Below are 24,504 nucleotides of genomic sequence, written 5' to 3' on the forward strand. Positions count from 1 at the left end.
AGTACTCAGAGAGTTGCTATTTAACGGATTAGGCGAAAGGACCCAGTCAGGTAGGAGCTTCAACTGGAAGCTGTCCAGAAAGCGGGTGTAGGAAGCTGGCAGATCACCAGCAAAAGTCACAGAAGAACCTGGGGGAGGAGTGTCAATCCGGCACCGGTTTCCGGAGGACGACTCTGGACAGAAACAGCTGTCCAACAGGTTGGTTGGGAGGACTCCGCTGTGGCACGGTTGCTTCGGCCCCAGCTTTGACTTTCGGCGGGAACAGCGGTTTGTGCGAGTCCCTCGGAGGCACTGGGAGCGCTCAGGCTGCACCGCACTGTGGGAAGGGGCTCTGGAGACCCGAGAACTGCTCCGGCCTAGGGTGCATTCTCCGCTGGGCAGAAGACCGTGGTCCGGGAGCAGCGGGAGACTGATCCTACTGCAATTGCGCGTAGGACAGAGGGGACGATCGACCCAGCGATCACAAGGGTGAGCCCGCAGGGTCGAGAGAGCTAGGAGCCGCGGCTGGAGGAAGCGGGGAAAACCGCGAATTCACAGATTGGACTTCCTGGAATTCAGGGGTGAGTTGGTTTCGATTCCCTGACTCTATCGGAGGTGCTGTCTGTCTGCAAAGATCTTTGCCGGCCTTCTGTCAAAGCAGGACGGAGCTCGAGGAACGGGATTTGAGAAGAGGAAAAAGGTAGGGACGCTGCCTAGAGGTGCTGAGTAAGTGGGTACTCCATAGGACAATCTATTTCCAGGGCAGACGATTCAGGTCTTTTGTTTTGGTTTGGGTTTTTTTTTTTCCCTTTTTTTCTTTTCTGTTTGTTTTTGTTTGTTTGTTTGTTTTTAGAGACAGGGTTTCCCTGTATAGTCCTGGCCATCTTGGAACTTACTTTGTAGACCAGGTTGGCCTTGAACTCACAGGAATCTGCTTGCCTCAGCCTCTGAGATTAAAGGCAGGCCACTACTACCACCACCCACACCCCCACCCCGGACTGGATTCCAGTCTTTAAGTATGGATGCCCACTTCCTTTTCTAGGGTCCATTTCACGCAAGGATGAAGTAAACTGATGTAATGTTTGTAAACGGATGTCTGATTTTTTTAGACTGTTAATTTATTTATGAAGACAAGGTCTCACTGTGTAGCTATGGCTGCCCTGGCACTCACTGTGTGATCCAGGCTGTCCTTGAATTCATAGAGACATCTGTCTGTGCCCCCCAAGTACTGAATTTAAAGTTGTGTGCCCCCAAGCCCAGATATGTCTGATACTTTTTTAGTAGGGGGTGGTTGGGCTTAGAGTAAATTGTTATTATTACTTCCAGATTTTTCCCCTTTGCTCTTATATATCCAAGGAAGAGGTGTGAAAGCAATGTGCTCTGCATCTCGGAAGGGCTGAGCCCTGAGGTCTACTGATTTTCTTTAAGAGTATCCTAACAGTCTGTAGCGATGGCTCAGATGTAAAGAGTACCCTGATGTTAACACCCGTGCCTCCTGCCCAGTTCAGTGGAATCCAGTGAACAAGGAAAACAAAAACCCATGGATTGCCACGTACTTAGTTTCAGTTTGACAATTTGGGTTCACTTTTTGACTCATGTTTTAAAGACTTTTACATTGGTGTTGGGGAGCCAAGCTCAGACCTTCAAGTTTGTTCAGCAAGCACTTTATGGACTGAAAGGAAACACTCTTCTACTCCCTTGCAAAATTTAAAATCAGGAGGTCTGATGTGGAAGTCCAGGCTCCTGGCTTTCCTTTGTCCTTGCAGAACAGCAGGTGTCGACCTGCTGAGTAACCTCTGCGTGTTTTAGATGGAGCTGGAGTGGTTTCCTCGACCATGAACCCAAAGGCCAGTTTGGGCCTTTTTCCTACAGGATTTGAAGAGAAGATGTGAATGATTGGACTCTTCCATGTGTCTAAAACAGAGAGGTACCAGGATAATGAAGCCAAGGGTGGAGAGGTCTAGGCCATTCTGAGATACAGAGCAAGAGCCTGTCTCAAAACAAAACAAAAATGGAGAAGTGAAAGATAAACTGAAGGGCCACGTCACAGAGACTAAAAGGAAGCTTTTCAGGTTTATTTTCTAGATTTATCGTATTATTTCTTGTGTGTGAATGTTTTGCCTGTATGTGTGTGTATGCACGCATGTGCACCATGGGCATGCCTGGTGCCTGCAGAGGTCAGAAGAGGACACTGAATTTCCTCTGAAAGAGCAACACATGCTCTTACCCACTGAGGCACCTCTCTGGCCCCAGGAGCTTCTCGTCAGGCTATGCTGAGGGTCACGCACACTCAGAGCCTTAGCCAAGGCTGGCCAAACACTCTACCATGGAGCTATAATCTCAGCTTTGGGTTTTTTAGAGACAGAAGGTAGCTGGGGCTGGCCGTGAACTCGTGGTCCTGCTTCAGCCTCCTGGGTGCTGGGATTTCAGCACCAGCACATCTGCTGGAAGTATACTCCTTTGCAGCACTGTTTCTAAGGCAACTCACACCACTGGTTTGGGCTGCCTGCTTGGCCCCTGAAGATATTTCTAATACTTCCAAAGAACATCTGTGTTAGGATAGGTTAGATAATATGACCAAAATACCCAAAAATATAATGGCTCCCATACAGCTGTAACTGCATCTTCAATAACACAGTTCATAGCAGAAATTCTGGCAACAATGGCAGCTTTCCTCCAAGCAACTATTCAGGAACCCAGGATCTTTTCCTTAGGGTACCAGTATCCCTGAAACCCTGTCCATGCAAACCTGCCTCATCCTAAAGTAGCACAGATCCCATCCACTCACGACCCATAGTTAGGTGCTAATCACAAGGCCTCTCTCAGAGTGGCAAGAGGTTGAGGATATAGTGCTAGCTGACCAATACTTCCCAGTTCAAGCTCTATTACAAGGACAGAATAGATTTGACAGACAGCAAGCTCTCTTTGCCTTACGTGGTAGAGGCATCCCCTTTCTGGCACTGAGATCATAGATACCCTTGACCCTCAATTAGCTGAGTAATAAATACACTGAGGATTGTGGGATTTCAACCAACCTGTGGGTCTCTTCCAGGTATGGATAAATTGGGACAGATCATCAGCTTAGGCCAGCTCATCTATAAAAAGTGTGAAGACATGAAACACTGCCGGAAACAGTGCCAGCGTCTAAGGGAGCGTGTGCATGGCTTGCTACAGCATCTCCAGAGGCTCCAGGACCAAGGAACAAACAATCTGTCAAAAGACATAACTAAAACCCTGGACCATTTTGAGACTGTCCTGCAGGAGGCTAAGCAGCAGATAGAAAAGTTCAGCAGTAAGCACAATTTTTGGAAGTTTGTAACTGCGGGCAATGACAAGATACTCTTCCTTGAAGTAAATGAGAGGCTGAGGGATGTCTGGGAGGAGATCATGCTGGGGCTTCAGGTTGATCAACAGAGCTCTGCTTCAAAAGCATCCTGGCTGCAGGAAGATCAACAGGACGCGAGAGAGGACGAGTGAGTATTCCAAAGACCGGGAAAGAATAAATGGGGTTTGGGGGATGAAGTGGAGGAACGGTTGGAATCAGGGAGCATCTTAGCCTCACTTTGATTTGTCAAAGAGGAGGAACAATGGAGAAGTTTGAACAGCTGCATATACTTGTGACTTAGAAATCTACTGTACGATAGAGGCTAGTGAAGCCTTTGTGGAGGAGGGGACACGTTGCTACCTGCTTGTGAGTCCCCTTTGCTTCTCTGTTCACTGTTTGATGTAATATCTGGAATTCCAATTCATTACCACCTTGGCTTCTATGGGACTCTTTCGCTTGAAGTGAAAATTGTCCAGTAAAAAGAATTAAATAAACTAAGGAAATGTAGATTGGGTACAACGTGCATGATACTGTTCTAAACCTTAGGGATAAACTCATGGAGTGTAAAGTCTGCCAATAGGAAGCTAATTTTCTTGGAAGCCCTTGAAAGTCATAAGGTAGAGTAATGATACACAAGAATTCAGAAAGAACGGACAAGACAGACATTTCCGTGTACACCTTGACTAATCCATACAGAGACGAGATTGCTCTTGTGGCAGAATGTCAGGAACGAGATCTAACTGAACTATTATCTTTCAAGCCTCTACTAGTGACACATCCACTAAAAATAACCATCCATCCGGTAAAGCTCAACATGAAGAGACAAAGGCATACGGTTCGTCCTCTATGTTGCTATGGCTGTATACAGCTACTACCTGGAAGTCAATAAGTAGAGTCAATAACGCAACCTGCCTGAGAGTCAGAACGGAAGCAGGAACTGAGTTAGGAGATTACATTAGAGGGTAGATGAGTTAACAATAGCTAGATCTACAATGGCTCCCCTTGAACGTCACAGAAAGCCAGGCTCTAAAGAGGTGAGGCATTGACTAGCCTGCATGGAGAGGGTAAGAGTTAAGCTTAGGCCACCAGGAGAGGAAAGATAAGGGAAACATGGAAACAAATATGACCTTCTTGGACTTATGATGACCCAGTGATATGAGTCACAAACATGGTTAGCTAAAAGTTAGAAGAGGTTTGTAGGAAAGGAAAGGAAACGGATACAAGATTAACTTTTTTATCAGGCAAATTACAGGCTGATGGCCACAGACAGCCATTGATGTGTGCTATGAATATGTTTTATTACCATTGGTTATTAAAGAAACTGTTTCAGCCAATGGATTACTAGAGTAAAGCCAGACTGGAAGTTCAAACAGAGATATAGAGAGAAGGTAGGCAGAGTCAGAGAGACACCGTATAGCTGCCAAAGGAGAGAGATGCCGGAAAGCCAGAACCTTACCAGTAGGCCACAGCCTCATGGTGATTCACAGATTAATAGAAATTGGTTAATTTAAGATGTAAGGGTTAGCTAGGAATATGTATAAGCTATTGGCCAAACAGTGTTAAAATTAATATAGTTTCTGTGTGATTATTTTCGGTCTGGGTGGCCTGAAATGAACAAGCAGCCTCTGCCTACAAGCCATGATAAGGCCTTTTATGAGATCACTAGGAGAGTTCCCACAATAGTATCACAAGACATAGCCTGGCCTAACTGTGTGCCAAGGGGTATGGAGACATGAACAAGGCAGTACTATAAATGTATCCTAGAGCTGCAAGGGTGGAGGGGGCTTATCAGCTCTGTCTGAGAGAAAAGATACTGAGGGGGGTGTGGAATGGCCTGAATTCTTTGATAGAGAAAGCATAGAAGTTAGAGGGTCTATAACCCAATACTAGTGATGGAGGACTTTCATTGGTTAATTAATAAAGAAACTGCTTGGCCCAATAGGTCAGAACATAGGTGGGTGGAGTAGACAGAACAGAATTCTGGGAGAGAGAAGGCAGATGCTTCAGGCAGTTGCCATAGGCAGTCGCCATGCTTCTCCTCTCCAAACAGACACAGGTTAAGATCTTTCCTGGTAAGTGACCACCTCGTGATGCTACACAGATTACTAAATATGGGTTAAAGGAAGATGTGAGAATTAACCAATAAGAGGCTGAAACTAATGGGCGAAGCAGTATTTTTTTTTTTTTTTTTTTTTTTTGGTTTTTCGAGACAGGGTTTCTCTGTAGCTTTGGAGCCTGTCCTGGAACTAGCTCTTGTAGACCAGGCTGGCCTCGAACTCACAAAGATCCACCTGCCCCTGCCTCCCGAGTGCTGGAATTAAAGGTGTGTGCCACCACCACCCGGCCCAAGCAGTATTTAAAAGAATACAGTTTCTGTGTAATTATTTCGGGTGTAAAGCTAGCTGGGTGGCGGGACACAGCCCGCCGTTCCATCTACAGATTGGCACTCCAACGTGATGGACTAAATCCACTTAAAAACCTGAGAAAGCTTAAGAGAGAGAGAGAGAGAGAGAGAGAGAGAGAGAGAGAGAGAGAGAGAGAGTTTAACACAGCTTTTTGCTGTTTGCTAGAGTGTGCTGCAGAGAAATTTTTCTGAGGACGCGCTGTAGAGAGATTTCCTGTTTCAGCAATAGCAGCAGAAAAAAAAGCCACTCATTTTAAAATGCAGCTTTCGGGGCTGTGCCGCCAGTGCAAACTCTGGCTTTAAAGCATTTCAATGGCCTTTATGGGACTGGATGTTTGTGTGCCCGCTCGGGATCGGGAAGAAAGTACTCTTGAGACCATGCCAATGACTCAGTGCTCCTCGCCTGCACCTGGGCAGACAACCGGATCAGGTTTACTAGGCGTGCACATGGGTAATCGCTGAGTTAAAGGCAATGATCAAAGAGATCCATACAGCCAGACTTCGGGGCATTTCCTATGCTTTGAAAATAGAAAAATGAATATTAACAGTAGTATTTCCTGCCATATGATTATTTAGAGTTAAAATCTGACATCTTGGTGATTTTAATTAGCATTTTTGTTTTGATGCACATATACTTTTTGTTGAGGGCTTGTATCTTTAAGCATGTGGTGCCCCTTTTCCCTGCAGAACAGAAAATCTGCGAGCTCTCTTGATGAAGGTGAGCATTGATGTGGAAGAAATCAAGGAAACTCTGAAACAGTGTAAGTTGTCACATGCTCTGTTGCAGTGGATGCTCCCGAATTAGAAGTTATCTGTTTGCTAGGAACTCCAGCCTACTCTGCTCCTGCCCTGTTCCATTTTCTCTTCTGGGTAGTACTGGGAGCAGCTCACAGGTTTGGAAATGTGGTCACAGGCGTACAGGATGTTTACCCAGACTTCTGTTCACAGAGTAGCATTTGAAAGTGACTTCTTGATCAGCAAGAAACCATAGCACCTATAAGAATACTAAAATAGGCCGTGCATGGTGACGCACACCTTTAATCCCAGCACTCTGGAGGCAGAGGCAGGTGGATCTCTGAGTTCGGGATCCTGAGTTTGAGTCTGTTTCTACAGAGTGCGTTCCAGGACAGCCAAGGCTACACAGAGGAACCTGGCCTCAAAATACAAAATAAATTTTTTTTAAAAAAAAGATGCTAAAATAATTATAATAAATAATTTTTCTCTATGAATAGCATCTACATTCATCATGTTTCTGTTACGGTAATAAAAACCCAAGGTAGTAGCTTAATAAGAGAGACAGTTTCCTTAGGTTCACAGTTATGAAGACATTCAGTCCATGATTAGTTATTAGCCACATTGTGTCCGAGTCTGTGGCAAGGCAACTTATCAGGCAGACACATGCGATGAAGCATAAACACTTATTTGATGGACAAAAAGCAAAAAGACAGAAGGAAGGAGGAAGACTGCATGGGGTCCCACAATTCCCTTTAGAAGAAAATACCTGAGGAGCCACCATTTTTCCCCATCTTAGAGTTTCCCCACCTCCCGATAGCACCATCCTGGGGACCAAGCTTTTAACACATGGCCCTTGGGAACATTAAACATCCAAAAGGTAGCAGCATCCGAGCTTCAATTCACTTGCTGAATGTCCATAAGAAATTCAAATCGAGGGCTTTGGAGACAGCTCAGTGGGTAAAGTGCTTGCTGTATAAGCCCGAGGAGCTGCCTTTGGCTCCCCAGCTTTTATGTAAAGAGCCAGAAAGGATGGCACACACCTGGTTTCTCCACACTGGAAGGTGAGGACAGGAGCTCGGGGGCTCACTGGCCGGCAGTCTAGCTAGTGAGCTACAAATTCAGTAAGAGATCGGTTCCCAAACATAAGGTGGATGGGAGCTGGAGAGATGACTCAGCAGTTAAAAATGCTCGCTGTTCCTGCAGAGGACCCAAACTCAGTTCCAGCACCCATACGGTGGCTCACAACCACCTGCAACTCCAGTTCCAAGAGATTCAATGACTTCTTCTGGCTTTCTTGGGCCCTATATGCGGTGTACATACAGTCGTGCAGGTACACACTCATGCACATAAAATGAAAATATAATAATAAAAAAAAACTAAACAAGGCAACCAGCAATGTAAGACACTTGATTTTCACCTCTTACCTCCACATACACATGCACAGTCATGAATACCTGCACATGTACACTCACTGTGTGTACATACAAACACACGCTCAAGAAATTTAAATAAAATTTAAGGTGCTCATTTAGTCACTCATTCATTCAATAAAACTATAAGAATTCTGCTTTATGCCAGAGACTGTGCTCAAAGGGAGGTGACAATGGCTTCCACAAGCAGGTGCCTTAGGGGTAAAGGAGAGGAGATGCCTGAGGGGCAGTACACATGTGTGGTATGGCATTTCTTGTGGGAGTGTATGTTCCTGTGTATGAAGGTGTGTGTGTGTGTGTGTGTGTGTGTGTGTGTGTGTGTGTGTGTGCACGCACGTGCCTACGTGTGCCTATGTGTGCACATGCTTATGGAATTCCATAGGTCAAACTCAAGTTGATTCCTCCAGAGCCATCTATTTTGTGGTTTTGAGACAGGACCTGAGGTTCATCAACTAGTCTAAACTGGCTGGCCACCAAACCCCAGGGGTTCACCTATCTCCCTGGTGCTGGGATTGCAGTGCATATTCCACCCTGTCCAGCTTTTTACATAGATTCTAGAGATCTGACCCAGTTTCTCACACTTCTGTGGCAACACTATACTGACCTAGCTATCTCTCCTGCCTTCCTGGGAAGTCTATCTCTATCACCTTAGATGGAGGTGGCAAAGAAAGATTACCTTAATTTCTCTTGTTGTGAAAAAACATCAAAACCAAAAGCAAGTTGGGGTGGGGGAAGAGGGATTTTTTTTTAGCTTACTACTCTCAGGTCACATTCCATCACTAAGGGAAGTCAAGGCAAGAATTCAAAACAGGAATCTGGAGGCAGAAACTGAAGCAGACAGAAGTAATGGAGGAGTGCTGCCTACTGGCTTGCTCCTCATAGCTTGTTCAGCCTGCTTTCTTATAACACCCAAGACCACCAGTCCAGGAGTGGCGCTACCCACAGTGAACTGGACCTTCCCACATCAATTGTCGATCAAGAAAATGTCCCATAGGTCAACCTGGTATGGGCATTTCCTCAACTGAGGTTCCTTCTTTCAAAATGACTAGCTTGTGTCAAGTTGGCATAAAACTAGCTGGCCCTCAGATGAAAGAGCGATCTGTCCAAGTCTATCTTGATGAACCACAGTATTACTTGCAGGAGCATGGGTGAGAAACTGCTTATGAGAGATTGATGATCTTGGGCACTTGGATGACCTAACCCCCCCCCCCACACACACACACAAGTTACATGAGCAAGAACTTAGGAAGGCTGGATGGCTGGTCTCCTACAAGTGTCTCCTCTCACCCAGCAATGGTTACTATGCAGAGACTGCTGTGAGTCCTGTACGTTTCTAGAGCTTCCTCAGCCTTGTAAGTTTCCTATGAACTCCATGAACTTCTGAGGAAGAAAATGTATCAGTCTAGGAGGGAACAGTCACACAACTGACAGCAGTATAGTTGCTGAGCTTGAACTGTCTCTCTATTTGATCTGAAAAGACTGGACATAATGCCAGGTCCCTAGGGTTAAGCTGTGTGGCAACAGAAGTAAGGAGAACTCCAAAATAAAAGAGGCTGACATTAAAACCAGAAAGACAGGCAAGATCGAAAAAGGAGGCTAGGGACATAGTTCAATAATAGAACACTCGCCAAGCACACACAAGTTCCTTGGTTCAACCACAGGCATCATAAGAAAGAAAAAAGAATAGATTGGAAGAGGAGGTCAATGAAGTACACAAACAACACTACTGACCTCACATGTGTCTCTACACGTACCACAGACACAGAGGACCTTCTACCCGGAGTTGAGTCCACTGGAAGCTCTAGCCAGGACCAGTTTTGGTTCATGGTGTGGAGCACCACCCCCCATCACATCACAAAGAGGCCACTTCTCTGACTACACCTTTAGAACGCTGACTTTTTTGTCTCCTTCTGTCTCAGGCTCACCACAACCCACACAGAAGATCCCACAGGAACAAATCAAGGAGATTGAGAAGGAACATCTTACCAGCTCTCCATGGACTTTACTGAAGAAAAATGACCTCAGCACATTTTACAGAGGAGAGTATCACAGATCTCCAGTTACCATCAAAGTATTCAACAGTCCCCAAGCCAGAAGTGTCAGGTTGGTAAGCTGTAGTTGATGACTCTCACATGTATCAACATTTATTCCCTGTAACTTCCCAAGGAGAAAGCTGTATTTTCCCCATTATTAAATGGGGGAATCAGGCTCTAAAGGGGTAGATGACTTAATCTGTATTATTAAGGAACAGAGGCTATTGGACTGGACAATTGGTTCAATATAGGGCTTGTTGCTCTTACAGGGGACTCAGGTTCAGTTCTCAGCACCAAAATCACAGCTCACAAAAATCTGTAACTCCAATTCCAGGGGATCTGACACCCTCTTCTAGCCCACAGGTGCCAAGCACACAAATGGTACAGACAGACATGCCGGCAAAACACTTGTACACACAAAAGGAAAAGAAACAGATTAGTGTTGAGTAACTGTCTACCTCAGCTCTAGAACTTTCCCCCTTTTACTCATGGCTTTATGTATCATCCAGAATTTAGAGTCTTTTCTGGACATAGTGGTGTCACCCCTTAAAATCACAGCACTCAAGAGGCAGACACAGGCAATCCCAGTTCAAGGCCAGCCTGGTCTATATATAGTGAGTTCCAGACTAGCCAGGGCTACATAGAGACCTTATCTCAAAACAACAACAACAAAGTTTATTACCTCATAATCCTGCTTCTCCATTCTTCATCCCCTCTTTTTGGTGTGGTGCTGGGAATTCTACAGACAATGATTATAGTGTTTTATTCTTGTTTTCCTGTAAAATATACTCTTTCATTATTGTGTTATACAGTATTGATTTCTCACAGGTGACAAAGTGCCATGTCTGTTGGCCACTTGCCTCACTTTCTTGACTCAGCATCATGGAACATGAAGTCCTTTCGTTTGAAGTGAATCCATTTGGTATCTCAGACCACATTTTGCCTATTTCCCATGATGTAAACCATCTGCTTCCAATTGAAAATAATACATAGCCCTTAATGAATGTATGGCAATTTTGAGGTACTGAGAATTGAACCCTGAACTTCACACATGGAGGCAAACACTGCCACTGAACTACACTCCAATACTTGTATAAAAATTTCTTGGGGCTGTAACTCCAGGATAGGAACTGTTGGGTCATAGGCTCCACATACCTAGATTGGCTAAGCACTCCCAGGAAGCTTAGAGGGGGTGGATATGGCTACACTCCACTTGTGGTGCCTGAGAACGCCTGTCTCATGTACTGACTGATCCCTGGTGTTTCTAAATTTGATTTATCCTTGTAAAGTGAGATCAGATATGAAAGCATTTCTCCATTTACTAATACATTTGATCACTTATTTATATGTACTTAACCACTGCAGTTTTTAAAACTTTATTTGAGAGAGCTGGGTGATAGCTCAGCCTGTTAAGCACCCGGCGCTAGCGCAAGCAAGGTCCCGAGTTCAAACCCCGGGTTCGTGTGATTGCTGGGCAGTGGTGGCGCACGCCTTTAATCCCAGCACTCGGGAGGCAGAGGCAGGCGGATCTCTGTGAGTTCGAGGCCAACCTGGTCTACAAGAGCTAGTTCCAGGACAGGCTCCAAAAGCTACAGAAGAAACCCTGTCTCGAAAAACCAAAAAAAAAAAAAAAAAAAAACCAAAAACAAAAAAACAAAACTTTATTTGCTTATAAGGAATGTGAGCCAGGCATGGGGTTGAAGGTGTGCACCACCGCTGCCCTGCTTTCATTGTGACATTTTATTTTTTTATATGTATGTTTGTGTAAGTACATCTGAATGAAGGTGCCCACAAAGGCCAAAAGCAGCAGATTCCCATAAAGCTGCAGTTACAGGTAATTGTGAGCCACCCTACGTGGGTGCTGGGAACCACTCAGTCCTCTGCAAGAGCAGGATGCACTCTTAACTGAGCTGTCTCTCCATCCTCTCGTTATGGCATTTTCAAATGCAATTTGGGCCGGCCGGTGGTGGTACGTGCCTTTAATTCCAGCACTTAGGAGGCAGAGGTCAGTAATTTCTAGACCAGACTGGTCTATACAGGAGACAGGACAACCAGGGCTACACAGAGAAACTCTTTCTTGAAAAAAAAAAAAAAAAAACAAAACACAAATCAAATGTGATTTGGTTTTCCCTATCTTGACTCCCTCTCTTGAACCCTCCTCCCCTCAGTAGCATCCCTTTCCAACTTCATGGCACGTGACCTCTTGCCCCTTCCTCTTCTCTCAACACCTCTGTTCCCTATTTACATACATGCACACATTAGAAGTTAGGATCTGCATGTGACAGAGAACACATGATTTTTGTCTTCCTGAATCTCCCACAGAGGTGAGTGCACATCCACATTTAATGCTGCCCCACTCACAGAAGCTATTTGACTTGCTTTTCTGTAAATTACCTCTTCATATCTTCTGCCTTCACATTTGCAATTTCTGTAGGGTTTTTCGCCTGTATTAAATGTTTACATTATTTTATGTGTATGGACAATTTTTCTACATGTATGTCTGTGTACCGCTTGCATGCCTGGTGTCTGCAAAGGCCAGAAGGTGATACTGAATCCCCCAGAGCTGGAGTTATGGGTGGTAGTGAGCCAACATGTGAATGCTGGGAATTGAACCCAGGTCTTCTGGAAGAACAGTTAGTGCTCTTAACCTCTGAGACATCTCTCCAGTCCCCAGCTTTATTTTTTAAGTTTATGTGATATTATCAGTCTTTTTATGTGATATTATGCAGGGTCTAGTTTTTATTTTATCCACAGAGTAAGTCAGTTTTCTCTGTATTATCTACTAAATCACCCATCCTTTTCCCCGCTGATGGGCAGCACCACACCTTATTGTATAAGTTTTTGTATAAACATCAGTCTAGTTTCTGTATGTCTGATCTGTCCCAAGGGTCAATTTATCTGTCTTTGCATCAGTGAACGTACTGATTGGGCCTTTGGGGGGGGAGGTGGGAGGAGTGTGTTGATATTATTACTTATTTGTCTTGTAGCCCTGGCTGGCCTGGAACTCACAAAGATCCTCCTACCTCTGCCTTTGGAAAACTGGGGTTGATGGCATGCCCCATCATGCTTGGCTTTGTTAAATTCCTAAATTTCTGGCTATTATTTACACTATTGTAAAAGAAATTATTCTCTTAATTTTGTTTTCATATTTTTCATTGCTAGCACATTGAAATAGTCGATTTCTATATGCTTTGGTCCTGCTCTGCCTGCCTGACAGATCTTTTTTTTGTTTTTTGTTTTTTAATATTTATTTATTTTGCATACAATATTCTGTCTGTCTGCAGGCCAGAAGAGGGCACCAGACCTTATTACAGATGGTTGTGAGCCACCATGTGGTTGCCGGGAATTGAACTCAGGACCTTTGGAAGAGCAGGCAATGCTCTTAACCACTGAGCCACCTCTCCAGCCCCCTGCCTGACAGATCTTAGACAAATGTTTTCTCTTGAAGCCTCACACAGTGTGAAGTAGCAGACTGGTCTGAGTTAGTGGGTCCTGGGACCCTCTCTAATAACTGATGCCCACATTCCCAAGGCCATGTTCAGGAAGGGATTTTTGTTTATAAATTTTCAAATAATTTCCTTATCTTTGCTAATCAAGAACACACATAGTTTTTTTTTCAGGACATTTACTAAAATAAAATAGGACTAGTAATAAAAACTCAACATCTTAATTTGCTATATAAGTCACAAAAATACAATTCTGTCAAATACCAGATAATACCAAATAATAGGATTAAGAAATACTATCATTCTTGTGACAGACACTTAGGGAGTAATTCTGCACCTGGGAAGTTAGACTGATAGCCAAGCCCATCAGCGAGTGTGGGATCCGATGGTGTCTCAAGCCCCTACTACACCATACATTCTCTGAGGGACCGTCAGAGTCCAGATGCTAATGTCTCCTCTCACTCTCCTAGTGTAGTGAGGCACATTTTCAACAACGAGATCACAACCATGAAGAAATTTGATTCTCCCAACGTCTTGCGCATATTTGGGATTTGCATTGATGAAACAGGTGAGGAGTCTTCCGGGATTGGTCAAGCTTTTGACTGCCTAGAAGATGCTGTCTTTGTTTTGATGTGTTACTTTTTTTTGAGCTTTAAAGATAATTATAGATCGATAGGTGAGCATTTAAGAGATTAGAAAGAGCGTTGTGCCATCTGAGTTAGGCATGGAGGTCAGCCACATGGTGGACAAACAGCCACATGGTGGACAAACAGCCATATGGTGGACAAACAGTCACATGGTGGGGAGGAAAACTTTAGAGACGGTAAGAAAAGCTCAGGTACCAGAGGAAGTGTTCTTCACCTCTGGCCAGTATGCTAAAGAAAGACAAGAGCCAGGCCTTTGAAAGGCAGGCAGTCCCCCAGAGACTCAAGGTGGCACTGTGTTACATTCTAAGGGCAGCTCATAGGGTGGCAGTGAGGGAAAAGAGACAGACTCTCTACTGGGCAGACAGACGAGAGGGCCATGACTAAGAGACAGACTCCCTGATAGGCAGACAGACAAGGAGAGGGGCCATGACTAAGTCAAAGAAGACAGGCTCTGAAGATGGGCAGATCCTTCCTCACTCTCCTGACTGGGACTCGAGACCAAAGTCAAAACAGAGACTTGGCAGTAGGGCACATGTGGCTTCATGCCACACCTCTCCAAACGCTGCTTTACACAACAGTTGTGAGCGAGCAATCCTGTCTTTGTTCCAACTGACCCACCCCAAATTAGGAGAGAAAGACCCTTCAAAAACATTAAAAACCCAGCCCAGGAGAAGAGACTGGATTTTCAGACTCCCAAGTCACCTCTCTGATTTGCAGAGGGGAGGGTGTTTCTTATCTGTGCTTGCTCTCTCTACCTCCCCCTACTTTCTCTCTCTGTGTGTGCACGTGTATGTGCGTGTGTGTGCGCGTGTGTGAGAGCACGCATGTATGTGTGCATGCGCGCTTCCTCACACCTCACACCTCACAAAAGCCATTCCTCACCAGCTGACTCTGCCTACTGTGTTTTCCCCACTGCTACCTGCCTCACTCAAGAGTTAAATTGCCCTTTAAGTCTCTGACAGAGAAAATAAATCCCATCAAGACCCCTCAATTGTAGCAGTGAGGTTATTACCAATGTTCACTATTTCTGTTTTTCAAGGTATAAGCTCCCATCTCCTTTGAACTAACGGAGCTGTGCCTCCCTTACCTATCCATTGAGAACCAGGGGTTGCTTGTTGAGATGCTAGCCTAAGTCAAGGGTATGTTTTATTTTCTTTCTTTTCTTTCCTTTTTTTTTTTTGTTTTTTTTTTTGTTTGTTTTTAGACGAGTTCTAATTAAGTAGTCCAGGTTGACCTGGGACTCGCTCCGTTGACCAGAGTGGACTTGAATTCACAGAGATCTGCCTGCCTCTGCTCCTGAGTGCAGGGATCAATACAATGGCACACCACATCCAGCCCCTTAGTTTTTTTTTTTGTTTTGTTTTGTTTTGTTTTGTTTTGTTTTGGTTTGGTTTTTCGAGACAGGGTTTCTCTGCAGCTTTTTTAGAGCCTGTCCTGGAACTAGCTCTTGTAGACCAGGCTGGCCTCGAACTCACAGAGATCCGCCTGCCTCTGCCTCCCGAGTGCTGGGATTAAAGGCGTGCGCCACCACCGCCCGGCCCCAGCCCCTTAGTTTTTTGGGGTTTTTTGTTGTTGGTGGGTGAGTTGTTTTTTGTTTTTTGGGGGGGTTATTTTTGGGTTTTTTTTTTTTTGTTTTTGTTTGTTTGTTTGGTTGGTTGGTTTTTTTCGAGACAGGGTTTCTCTGTAGCTTTGGAGCCTGTCCTGGAACTAGCTCTTGTAGACCAGGCTGGCCTCGAACTCACAGAGATCCACCTGCCTCTGCCTCCCGAGTGCTGGCATTAAAGGCATGCGCCACCTCCACCCGGCTTAGCCCCTTAGTTTTTAATGTGACTTTAATTGCTTCTTATCCTTTAGCTAAAACTAAGGGTTACGGTGGCACCATTTCCTCTCGCAGCATGGAAGTCCCTGCTGTTCACTTTTGCTGTTGTTGCCTAGAAAGAGGACAGCAACATCTCCCTTCTGGTAACTACTCCAGAGCCCCAGTCCAACCTAATCTGTGTGTGGAAGGGACTGACTGGTGACGAGTTTAGACCAGAAGTCAAAATCCCAGGTCAGAGGCTAGAAATGAAAGAAAGAACTCCTCCAAGGAGAGTAAGTCCCCCCAGCCATCTCCGAAGAGAGTGTTACTTCAGTTTCCTTTAGACTGAAATGTTGTACTTTAAAGTCAAGTCGGTCTTAGGCTGGGGAAGCAATAAGGCTTGCTTTAGAGCGGATATATCACTACAGGAAGAAGCTGAGAAGGGACTTGTGACTGTGGGAATCCTGAGTGAGGCTGCATCTTCACCGCTGTCTGCCTCTTTGCCTCTTTTCCTAGTGAAGCCCCCTGAATTCTCCATTGTCATGGAGTACTGTGAACTTGGAACCCTGAGGGAACTGCTGGATAAAGAAAAGGACCTCACTCTGAGTGTGCGCATCCTCTTAGTCCTGGGAGCAGCCAAAGGCTTGTACAGGTACCAGAGGGGTTGAACGGTCACCACAAAGAACTGGAAGAGTCAGGCTGGAGAGATGGCTCAGTGGTTAAGAGCACTGCCTGCCCTTCCAAAGATCCTCAGTTCAGTTCCCAGCAACCACATGGTGGGTCACAACCATCTGTAATGAGATCTGATGCCCTCTTCTGGCATATATGCAGACTGAATACCGAGAATACTGTATACATAATAAATAAATAGATTTTAAAAAAAAGAACTGGAGGAATCTAGCCAGGCAGTAGTGGGGTGCACCTGTAATCCCGGCACTGGGGACCGCACTATGGACCGCACTCCTGATGCTCCCAGAGGTGATGGGAGGACAGGCCAGAAGCTCCAATTTCCCTTCCTTCCACTGTTTCGCTGCAAACACTGGTGCTGGGCAGGGGCATTTTTCTAGGTTGCCCACAGAGAGCCACCCACATGTAAGGCAGGGTACTAGCCAGCCTCATTATCCCACTAAACACTGTGTGTGCCAAGATCATTAATACACCCTACCTTTGGTTGTCATCAGGCTACACCATTCAGAAACATCCGAACAACTGCACAAAAACATCAGCAGTTCCAGCTTCCTGGTAGCTGAAGGCTACAGCGTAAAGGTGAGCACATCCTCCAAGGTCTCCTTGGGTTGGTCAGAGCTTTGCTATGGTTCCTGCCTAGAAGACGGCATTGCAGAAAGGCCGTGCCTTCTTATTCCATTCCCAGGTTTTAGAACTGAGTGCACCTCTTCACCTGCTTATACAGCCTTCCGGGTGCCCACTACACAACAAACTCCACCCTCGCCTCCCACTCGGATGAGCGAGCGAAGAGCCGTTTCTCTTAGACATTTAGACACCACTTCTCCATCACTGAATACCTACCAGGGGATCTGCTTATGTTCAACTGGGCATTGAGATTCAGAGGACTGTCGGGGGGCCACACTTGTCATTTGAGGTGACTTGTAAGGCTTCACAGGGAGCACACCTAGCTAGCAGCATCAACCCCTTCTCTCCATTGGGGGTCCTCACATTTATCCAGGCTTTGCTCCTACCAGTGGCTAAAGAAGGAGGCTCCCATTAGGTGGGTATGGAGCCATCCAAATTTTGAAGTCTCATGACTTAAAATAGTCAATGTCTCATAATTTTATAGACATACCTTCCAAGAGCCTGCAAGGGACAAGCTAGTTCCTATGTATAATGGTTGCTACAAAGTACACCATGCCTGTTAGGTATTTATGGAACCCCCCAACCCCTACCCCAAAGCAATTTGTATACCAGCAATAATTTTTATAATTAGGTGACTAAGAAGCATAGGTTGATGATCTACCTGTATCAGTTTTTCAGGGGAACAGAGCCGATGGTTAGCTGAAAATCTATCATGACTTGTTTCATTTGCTCAGAGGAAGAAAGCAGTTTGTTAATTCATTGTCCAAAACCCTAAAATTGTAAAGGAATGTTTGTCATTTATAGACAAACATTATACAGCTTTCCGGGTGCCCACTAAAGAACAAACTCCGCCCTCGCCTCCCACTCGGATGAGCAAAGAGCCGTTTCTCTTAGACATTTAGACAATTTAGACACCACTTCTCCATCACTGAATACCTACCAGGGGATCTGCTTATGTTCAACTGGGCATTGAGATTCAGAGGACTGTCCAGGGGCCACACTTCTCTCTCTCTCTCTCTCTCTCTCTCTCTCTCTCTCTCTCTCTCTCTCTCTCTCTCTCTCTGTCTCTCTCTCTCTCTAAATTTCTAATGATGGAAACAGAAATACATCTGAAACTAAAGCTGCTGACGGAACCCTATGATCTTGCCCGTCTCTCGTCATTCCTCCAACTTAACTTTGAACTCCCATATGGCCTTGAGTTTCAGAGCTGGGTTCCAGAAAATGTCCCTGTTGGTGACCCTTTTGTCCAAGGGGATGTCTGTGGAGAGCCTTGAGGGCATGAGGTGATTGCAATCATAAACTTTCACCAGAGACTCAGTCTGACATCCTGGTGCTTTTCTTCTTGCCCATGACTGCTGTCACTCTGTCAGAGGCAGCTGTCAATCCAGGCACCAGAGCATAGCTATGCCAGGGAGGGAGGCCAAGGTGCCATCATCAACATTCTTTGCTATGGCAGCCTTATATCCATATTAGCATCCAGCCAGGATCAGTGCCTCTTTCCCAAGCTTTTTGAGTTTGCTCATTGTCTTAGTTAAGGTTTCTATTGCTGTGAAGAGACACTATGGCCACACCAATGCTTACAAAGAAAAACACCTAATTAGGTGGCTTATCATGGTGGGACTTGGCAGTGTGCAGACAGATATGGTAGAAGTAGCTGAGAGTTCTACATCTAGCAGGCAACAGGAAATGAGCTGAGACGCTGGATGTAACTTGAGTATAATGTATGAGACCTCAAAGCTTGCCTCAGCGGTGACACACTTCTTCCAACAAGATCACACCAACTCCAAGAAGACCACACCTCCTAATAGGGCCACTCCTTTTGGAGGTCATTCTCTTTCAAATCACCACACCCATTTCAACAGCAACCGACAGGCTCCCAGCAGACAGGTGCACAGCTTGTTCTTCCTTCCAGCCTCGTACAGACAGAGCCTTTCTGCCTTTCAGATGCCTTCCCCACCTAAGTGTCTTCTGTTGTTCTGTTTTGTTTTTTGGAACAGGATCTCACTATATGTAGCTCTGGCTGTCCTGGAACTTGCTATGTAGACCAGACTGATCTTGAACTTACAGAGTTCACCTATCTCTGCCTCCTGAGTGCTAGGACTAAAGGCATGTGGAATCACACCTTCTGCCATCTGTATGTCTCAACTTTTTCTTGACCTCACCCTTAGATTTGGGTACCTGGCTGACTGTGTCAGCCTATTCTCTTTCTGCACACTGGTGATGCTAATGGTTCAGCTCCACCGGGAGCAAAAACATGTGCTCCCTTTAGTCATGCAGTGACATCTTTAGACACGTATGACTTCCAGGTTGACAAAGATAACTCACACTTTTCGTGCAAAATCCAAGCAACACCGTGCAAGGACAGACAGAACAAAGGAGTTCCTTCTGTCACTTCTGCAGCTGCTCCGGGGGAAAATCAAGCCATGATGGAGCTCTATGGCCCCTCCCTCCCCTCGCTGATTGGAGTTGGGTCTTTCACCATGAAAGCCCTAGACCTAGCAGTAGTAATAAGTACGTTTAGTCAGTAAACTTACCAAAGCATACAGGGACCTGATAGCCATCGTTTCAGAGACTCTTCCCTACCACTCACCCCATTCTATTGAGGAGAGCTGTCACAGTGCTTCTCTTTGGTTGGCACAATATGATGAATTGAACCTATCATGTCAAGTATAGCCTGAAAGCACCATTGGAAATAAATCCCCTAGGGAAAAAGCCACCCCAACTCCACCTTCTACCTCCCCACCCTAGGGCTTGCCGTTTTAACATCTACCTCTAACTCATCTTTCGTCTAGCTTGCAGGATTTGAATTAAGTAAGACGCAAACTTCCATCAGTCAGAAGACAAAACACACTAAAGCAGAGAGAAACGATTCAACGCCATATACCTCCCCTGAGAGACTGAAAAATCCGCATCATATATATAACATAAAAGCTGAAATATATAGGTGTGTGCATGTTTTTTGGTACAAATTCTAACTCAGGCAGAAAGGACAGTATAGTCCCTGGTGAACTCCTCTTCTGAGGACCATCTTAACTCTGTTGAACAGGGGGCCGGGTTGCAGGTCGGTGGGGAAGTACTTGCCTAATATGTGTAGGTTCTAGCTTTAATCTTGCACTGGGTGTGGCGGGATGTTGCCTGGAGTCAGGCGGGGACCAGAAAATTCGGTGTTTTCTGAAATGGCTCAAGGAGCATGGGAAAAGAAATGTGTTACATGCTTAGAATTTTGGTTTCATTTTTCATTTTTTAAAGATTTTACTTATTTCTTTATTATGTATATAAGGTTGGCACCAGATCTCATTACAGATGGTTGTGAGCCACCATGTGGTTGCTGGGAATTGAACTCAGGACCTCTGGAAGAACAGGCAGTGCTCTTAACCTCTGAGCCATCTCACCAGCCCTCATTTTTAATTTTTTTTAAAGATTTACTTTTATTCTATGTGCATGAGTGTTGTACCTGTGTGTATATGTACCATGTGCATATGCAGTGCCCACAGAGACCAGAAAAGGGCATCTGATCCCCTGGAACCGGAATTACAGATAGCTGTGAATTGCCATCTGGGTGCTAGGAACAGAACTCAGGTCAGCAAGTGTGCTAAACCATCAGTATCTCTCCAGCGATGTACGGAAGGGTGGCTTGCACAGGCCATGACACGTATATGAAGTCCAGACAATAGCTTTTTGGGTCATTTCTCTCCTCCTACCTCTACTTGGTTTCTGGAGGTCAAATTCAAAAGAGTATGGCGCTGCCAGTTCTTTGCCCACTGAGTCAGCCACCTGACAAACCCTTGATTTTCTTTCAGCTTTGGAATTGTGCTCTGGGAGATTGTCACTGGAAAGATCCCATTCGAAGGTAAAGAACACGAAGGCTGGCTCTATTGGGGTTCCGAGAGACCAGAAATTCCCCCTTAGTGCTGCCATAGCCACTTGGTTAATGCAGGGATTCCTTGAACTGGTTAGTAGAGTCATTAAAAGCTCTGTTGTTTCTTTGTTTATTTTCCTTTCCATTCTGTTCTTATTTTCCCCATGTTTGAAGTCCCTCGTTCTAATCCTAGCTATCAATGTCCAGAGAGAAGTATGTAGTGAAAATGAAGCCACTCATACTCTCTCTTCCATGGTAGGTTGTGATTGGAAGAAAATCTACGAGCTGGTAGCTGAGGGCCAGAAGCAGGAGCCAGTGAGTGAAGACTGCCCTAAGCTATTGCAGGAGATCATTGATGAATGCAGGGCCTATGAGCCCAAACAAAGGCCCTATGTGAATGGTAGGATTCTTACGAGGAGTGGGTGGGTGGGTGGGGGTGGTAGAAGGGCAGGGCAGGGATGGGAGGAGAGGAGGGAGGGAAAACTGTGGTTGGTATGTAAAATAAACTTTAAATGATGAATAAAAAAAAGAATGCAAGCCACACGTTTATTTCACAATTGTAAAAGTTGGGGTTTTTGTTTTTGTTTTTTTTTCTTAAAGCTCCAGTAGAGAAATTCACACCCAGGGGTAATTCTGGGTGTGCCCCTTCAGGGGACATTTAACAACTTCTGAAAGCAATTTTGGTTGTTGCAATTCAGGGCAAGGGGAGGCAGGGTGTGTATTCTTGGCATCTAATGGATAGAGGTTGGGATGCTATTCGATTCTTAGGACAGGGCTAGAGGTGTACCTTAGTGGTACTATGTGTGACTAGTATATGGGAACCCTGGGGTCACAGTCCCCAGCATCACACACACAAAAGCTTAACATGGAGCCCTCAAGTGTATAGGACATCCCGCCACAAATAAGAATGATGTGGCCCAGATGTCAGCAAGGCAGGGCTTCAGAGATGGAAGCAGGTTACTTTTCTCAGGCCTATTTCTTTACTTCCTCCCTCCCTCCGTTCCTTCCTGCTTTCCTCCCTCCCTCCCTTTTACTCCTTCTTTTTTCAGCCTCCTTGGGATTATTTCTTTGACTTACTTAGATGTTTTCAAATACTTTTTAAAAATATTTATTTATTATGTATACAGTGTTCTGCCTGCATGTATGCTTGAATGACAGAAGAGGGCACCAGAACTCATTACAGATGTTTGTGAGTCACCAGGTGGTTCCTGGGAATTGAACTCTGGAAGAGCACCCAGTGCTCTTAACCTCTGAGCCATTTCTCCAGCCCTGATTTAGCCTTTTTTAAGGTTTTGTTTTTGGTTTTTTTTTTTTTTGACAATATCTCACTGTACAATTCTGGTTGTCCTGGAATTCCCCATGCAGAAGACCAGGCTGGCTTTGAACTCACAGAGATCCACTTGCCTCTGCCTCCCAAGTGCTAGAATTAAAGGTGTATGCCACCACACCTGGCTTATATACTTATTCATGTGTGTGTGTGTTGTAGGAGAGAGAGAGAGAGAGAGAGAGAGAGAGAGAGAGAGAGAGAGAGAGAGAGAGAGAGAGAGAGACCCTCAAGAGGGCAAGAGGACATCAGCTGTCCTCTATGCATCTTCACCTGTTGAAAGCTGAACTGATTCAAGGCTTTCCCTGAGGCATGGAGAAGGACGACAGTTCCTTCTCTAAAGCCAGGAGTAAACCAGGCAGTGGTGGCACATGTCTTTAATCCCAGCACTCAGGAGGCAGAGGCAGGCAGATCTCTGTGAGTTCAAGGCCAGCCTGGTCTACAGAGTAAGTTCCAGGACTGGCTCATTAGTTACTGAGAATCCCTGCCTCAAAAAACCAAAAATATAATATAATATAAATAATATCATAAACATAATAACCAGAAATATGCTTTATAGAGTGGGTAAAAGCCTGTGGCTTGGGCCTTGGGAGAGCTGAGGTTTCAGATTCTAAGAACCAAACTCTTCCCAGTGTACAGGGCTCTGGTTATCAGTCTCAAGCTTCTGTGTGCTTGGTCTGTAATGTTCTTGAGATATCCCTTGTGCAATGTTATTTGATTAGCTTCTTGTTGACTTTGTCCCACTGTATGATAGCTGCTGACTCTGTCCCATGTCTCCCCTGGAAACAACATATAACATGCCGTACTATTTAATAAGCTTCCTTGGCATAAGACATAGCTTACGCAAGCCCTCCCACTCCCAAACTTTGCTATCTTCTCTACTTTCTATTCTCTTTTCATCTGATCTCCTGGTCCTCTCTCTCAATACCCTGTCACCGAAGAATGACCAGGTCATTCACTTTTTCTTTTTGAGGCAGGGTCTGTTCTTGAGCCTGGGGGCTTCATTTTCTCAGCTAGCCTGGAAAGCCATCAAGCCTCAGTAATCCTTTTGTCTGTCACCCCCTTGGAGTTGGGGTTACAACTGTTTCAAGATTATAGGCACACACAATATGCCTCATTTGGGACTTAGGTTTTCATAGGTGGTGTTTTAGGGGTCTGTGTGTGCAAACAGTTTATGCACCAGCCAGATAAACAGTTTCTGTGTATTTTCTATTGTAGACATGTGTTTGTGTTTCTAGCTTGTCTATCAGTAACTTGCTCTTGTCTCACTTTCTGTTCATTCCTTCATAGAAATCTTAGAGAGACTGTCTGCAATTAACTGAGGTGTGTATGCAAACCTAAACGGAAGACTCCCTGGACAAGAAGCTGGAAGAGAAACAAACCGGACATTTGTCTTTCATATCTGTTAGTATCAAGTTTTGCTAGGTGCAAAACTTTTTCTTTTTTTTTTTTAAATGTGGTCTCACCATGCAGCCCCTGTTAGCTTGGATCTTGCTATATAGAACAAACCAAGTTCAAACTGAAAGAAATCTTCTAGTTTTGCCTTCTCAATGTTGGGATTAAGGGCATGGGCCACCACACCTGGCAAAGTTCTTATTTGTTACAAATAGAAAGCAACTCCATGGGGCTGGAGAGATGGCTCAGCAGTTAGGAGTACCGGTTGTTCTCCCAGAGGACCCAGGTTCAATCCCCAGCACCCACGTGGTAGTTCATAAGTCCTGTTCCAGAGAATCTGACACCGCATACAGATACACACGCAGGCAAAACACCAATGCACATAAAATAAAAGTAAATTATTAAGAAAAAAAGATTAGAAAGAAGGAAAACAATTTCAGCCTAAAGCGGTGGCGCATGCCTTTTATCCAGCACTTGGGAGGCAGAGACAGGTGGATCTCTGTTTGAGGCTAGCCGTTTACATAGTAACTTCCAGGACAACCAGGATTGCATACAGAGACCGGTTTCAAAAAACAAACAACAACAAAAACAATTCCAGCTATAAAGAATTCCCAGTATTTCTAAAACTATATTGCTAAGATTAACTGCAGATTATTTACAAAAGTTGGTGAATGGTTTTATGTCCATGGCTCTTTTCATGATTTGAGGGATCCTATCAAAAAATGGCCTCTATTTCCCCAGCATTTGAATCTGAGCCGGCTAATGGCTTGATTGTTTCAACAGCATGTGGAAGAAGGAACAGTGGACCACTTCCAAGT

The 24,504-nt window shown here is 44.9% G+C and overlaps 1 protein-coding gene across 2 annotated transcripts; it reads left to right on the forward strand.

Annotated features, from left to right (window-relative positions):
* The first annotated feature begins 132 nt into the window (after positions 1-132).
* Positions 133-24,034, forward strand: Mlkl (mixed lineage kinase domain like pseudokinase). Of its 2 annotated transcripts, none has more exons than XM_038312817.1 (11): positions 133-560; positions 3,032-3,452; positions 6,396-6,469; positions 9,793-9,976; positions 13,823-13,920; positions 16,314-16,449; positions 16,979-17,063; positions 19,901-20,052; positions 20,909-20,958; positions 21,227-21,367; positions 23,582-24,034. In XM_038312817.1, the coding sequence occupies exons 2-11, from the start codon at positions 3,034-3,036 to the stop codon at positions 23,611-23,613; spliced, it is 1,371 nt and encodes a 456-aa protein (XP_038168745.1). In that variant the 5' UTR covers positions 133-560; positions 3,032-3,033; the 3' UTR covers positions 23,614-24,034. The 2 variants fall into 2 exon arrangements, with proteins under 2 accessions (XP_038168745.1, XP_038168744.1); XM_038312816.1 differs by having other exon boundaries at positions 134-679.
* The last annotated feature ends 470 nt before the right edge of the window (positions 24,035-24,504 follow it).

This window comes from Arvicola amphibius, chromosome 15 (assembly GCF_903992535.2).
Source record: "Arvicola amphibius chromosome 15, mArvAmp1.2, whole genome shotgun sequence".
In the NCBI taxonomy this organism is placed as follows: Eukaryota; Metazoa; Chordata; class Mammalia; order Rodentia; family Cricetidae; genus Arvicola; species Arvicola amphibius.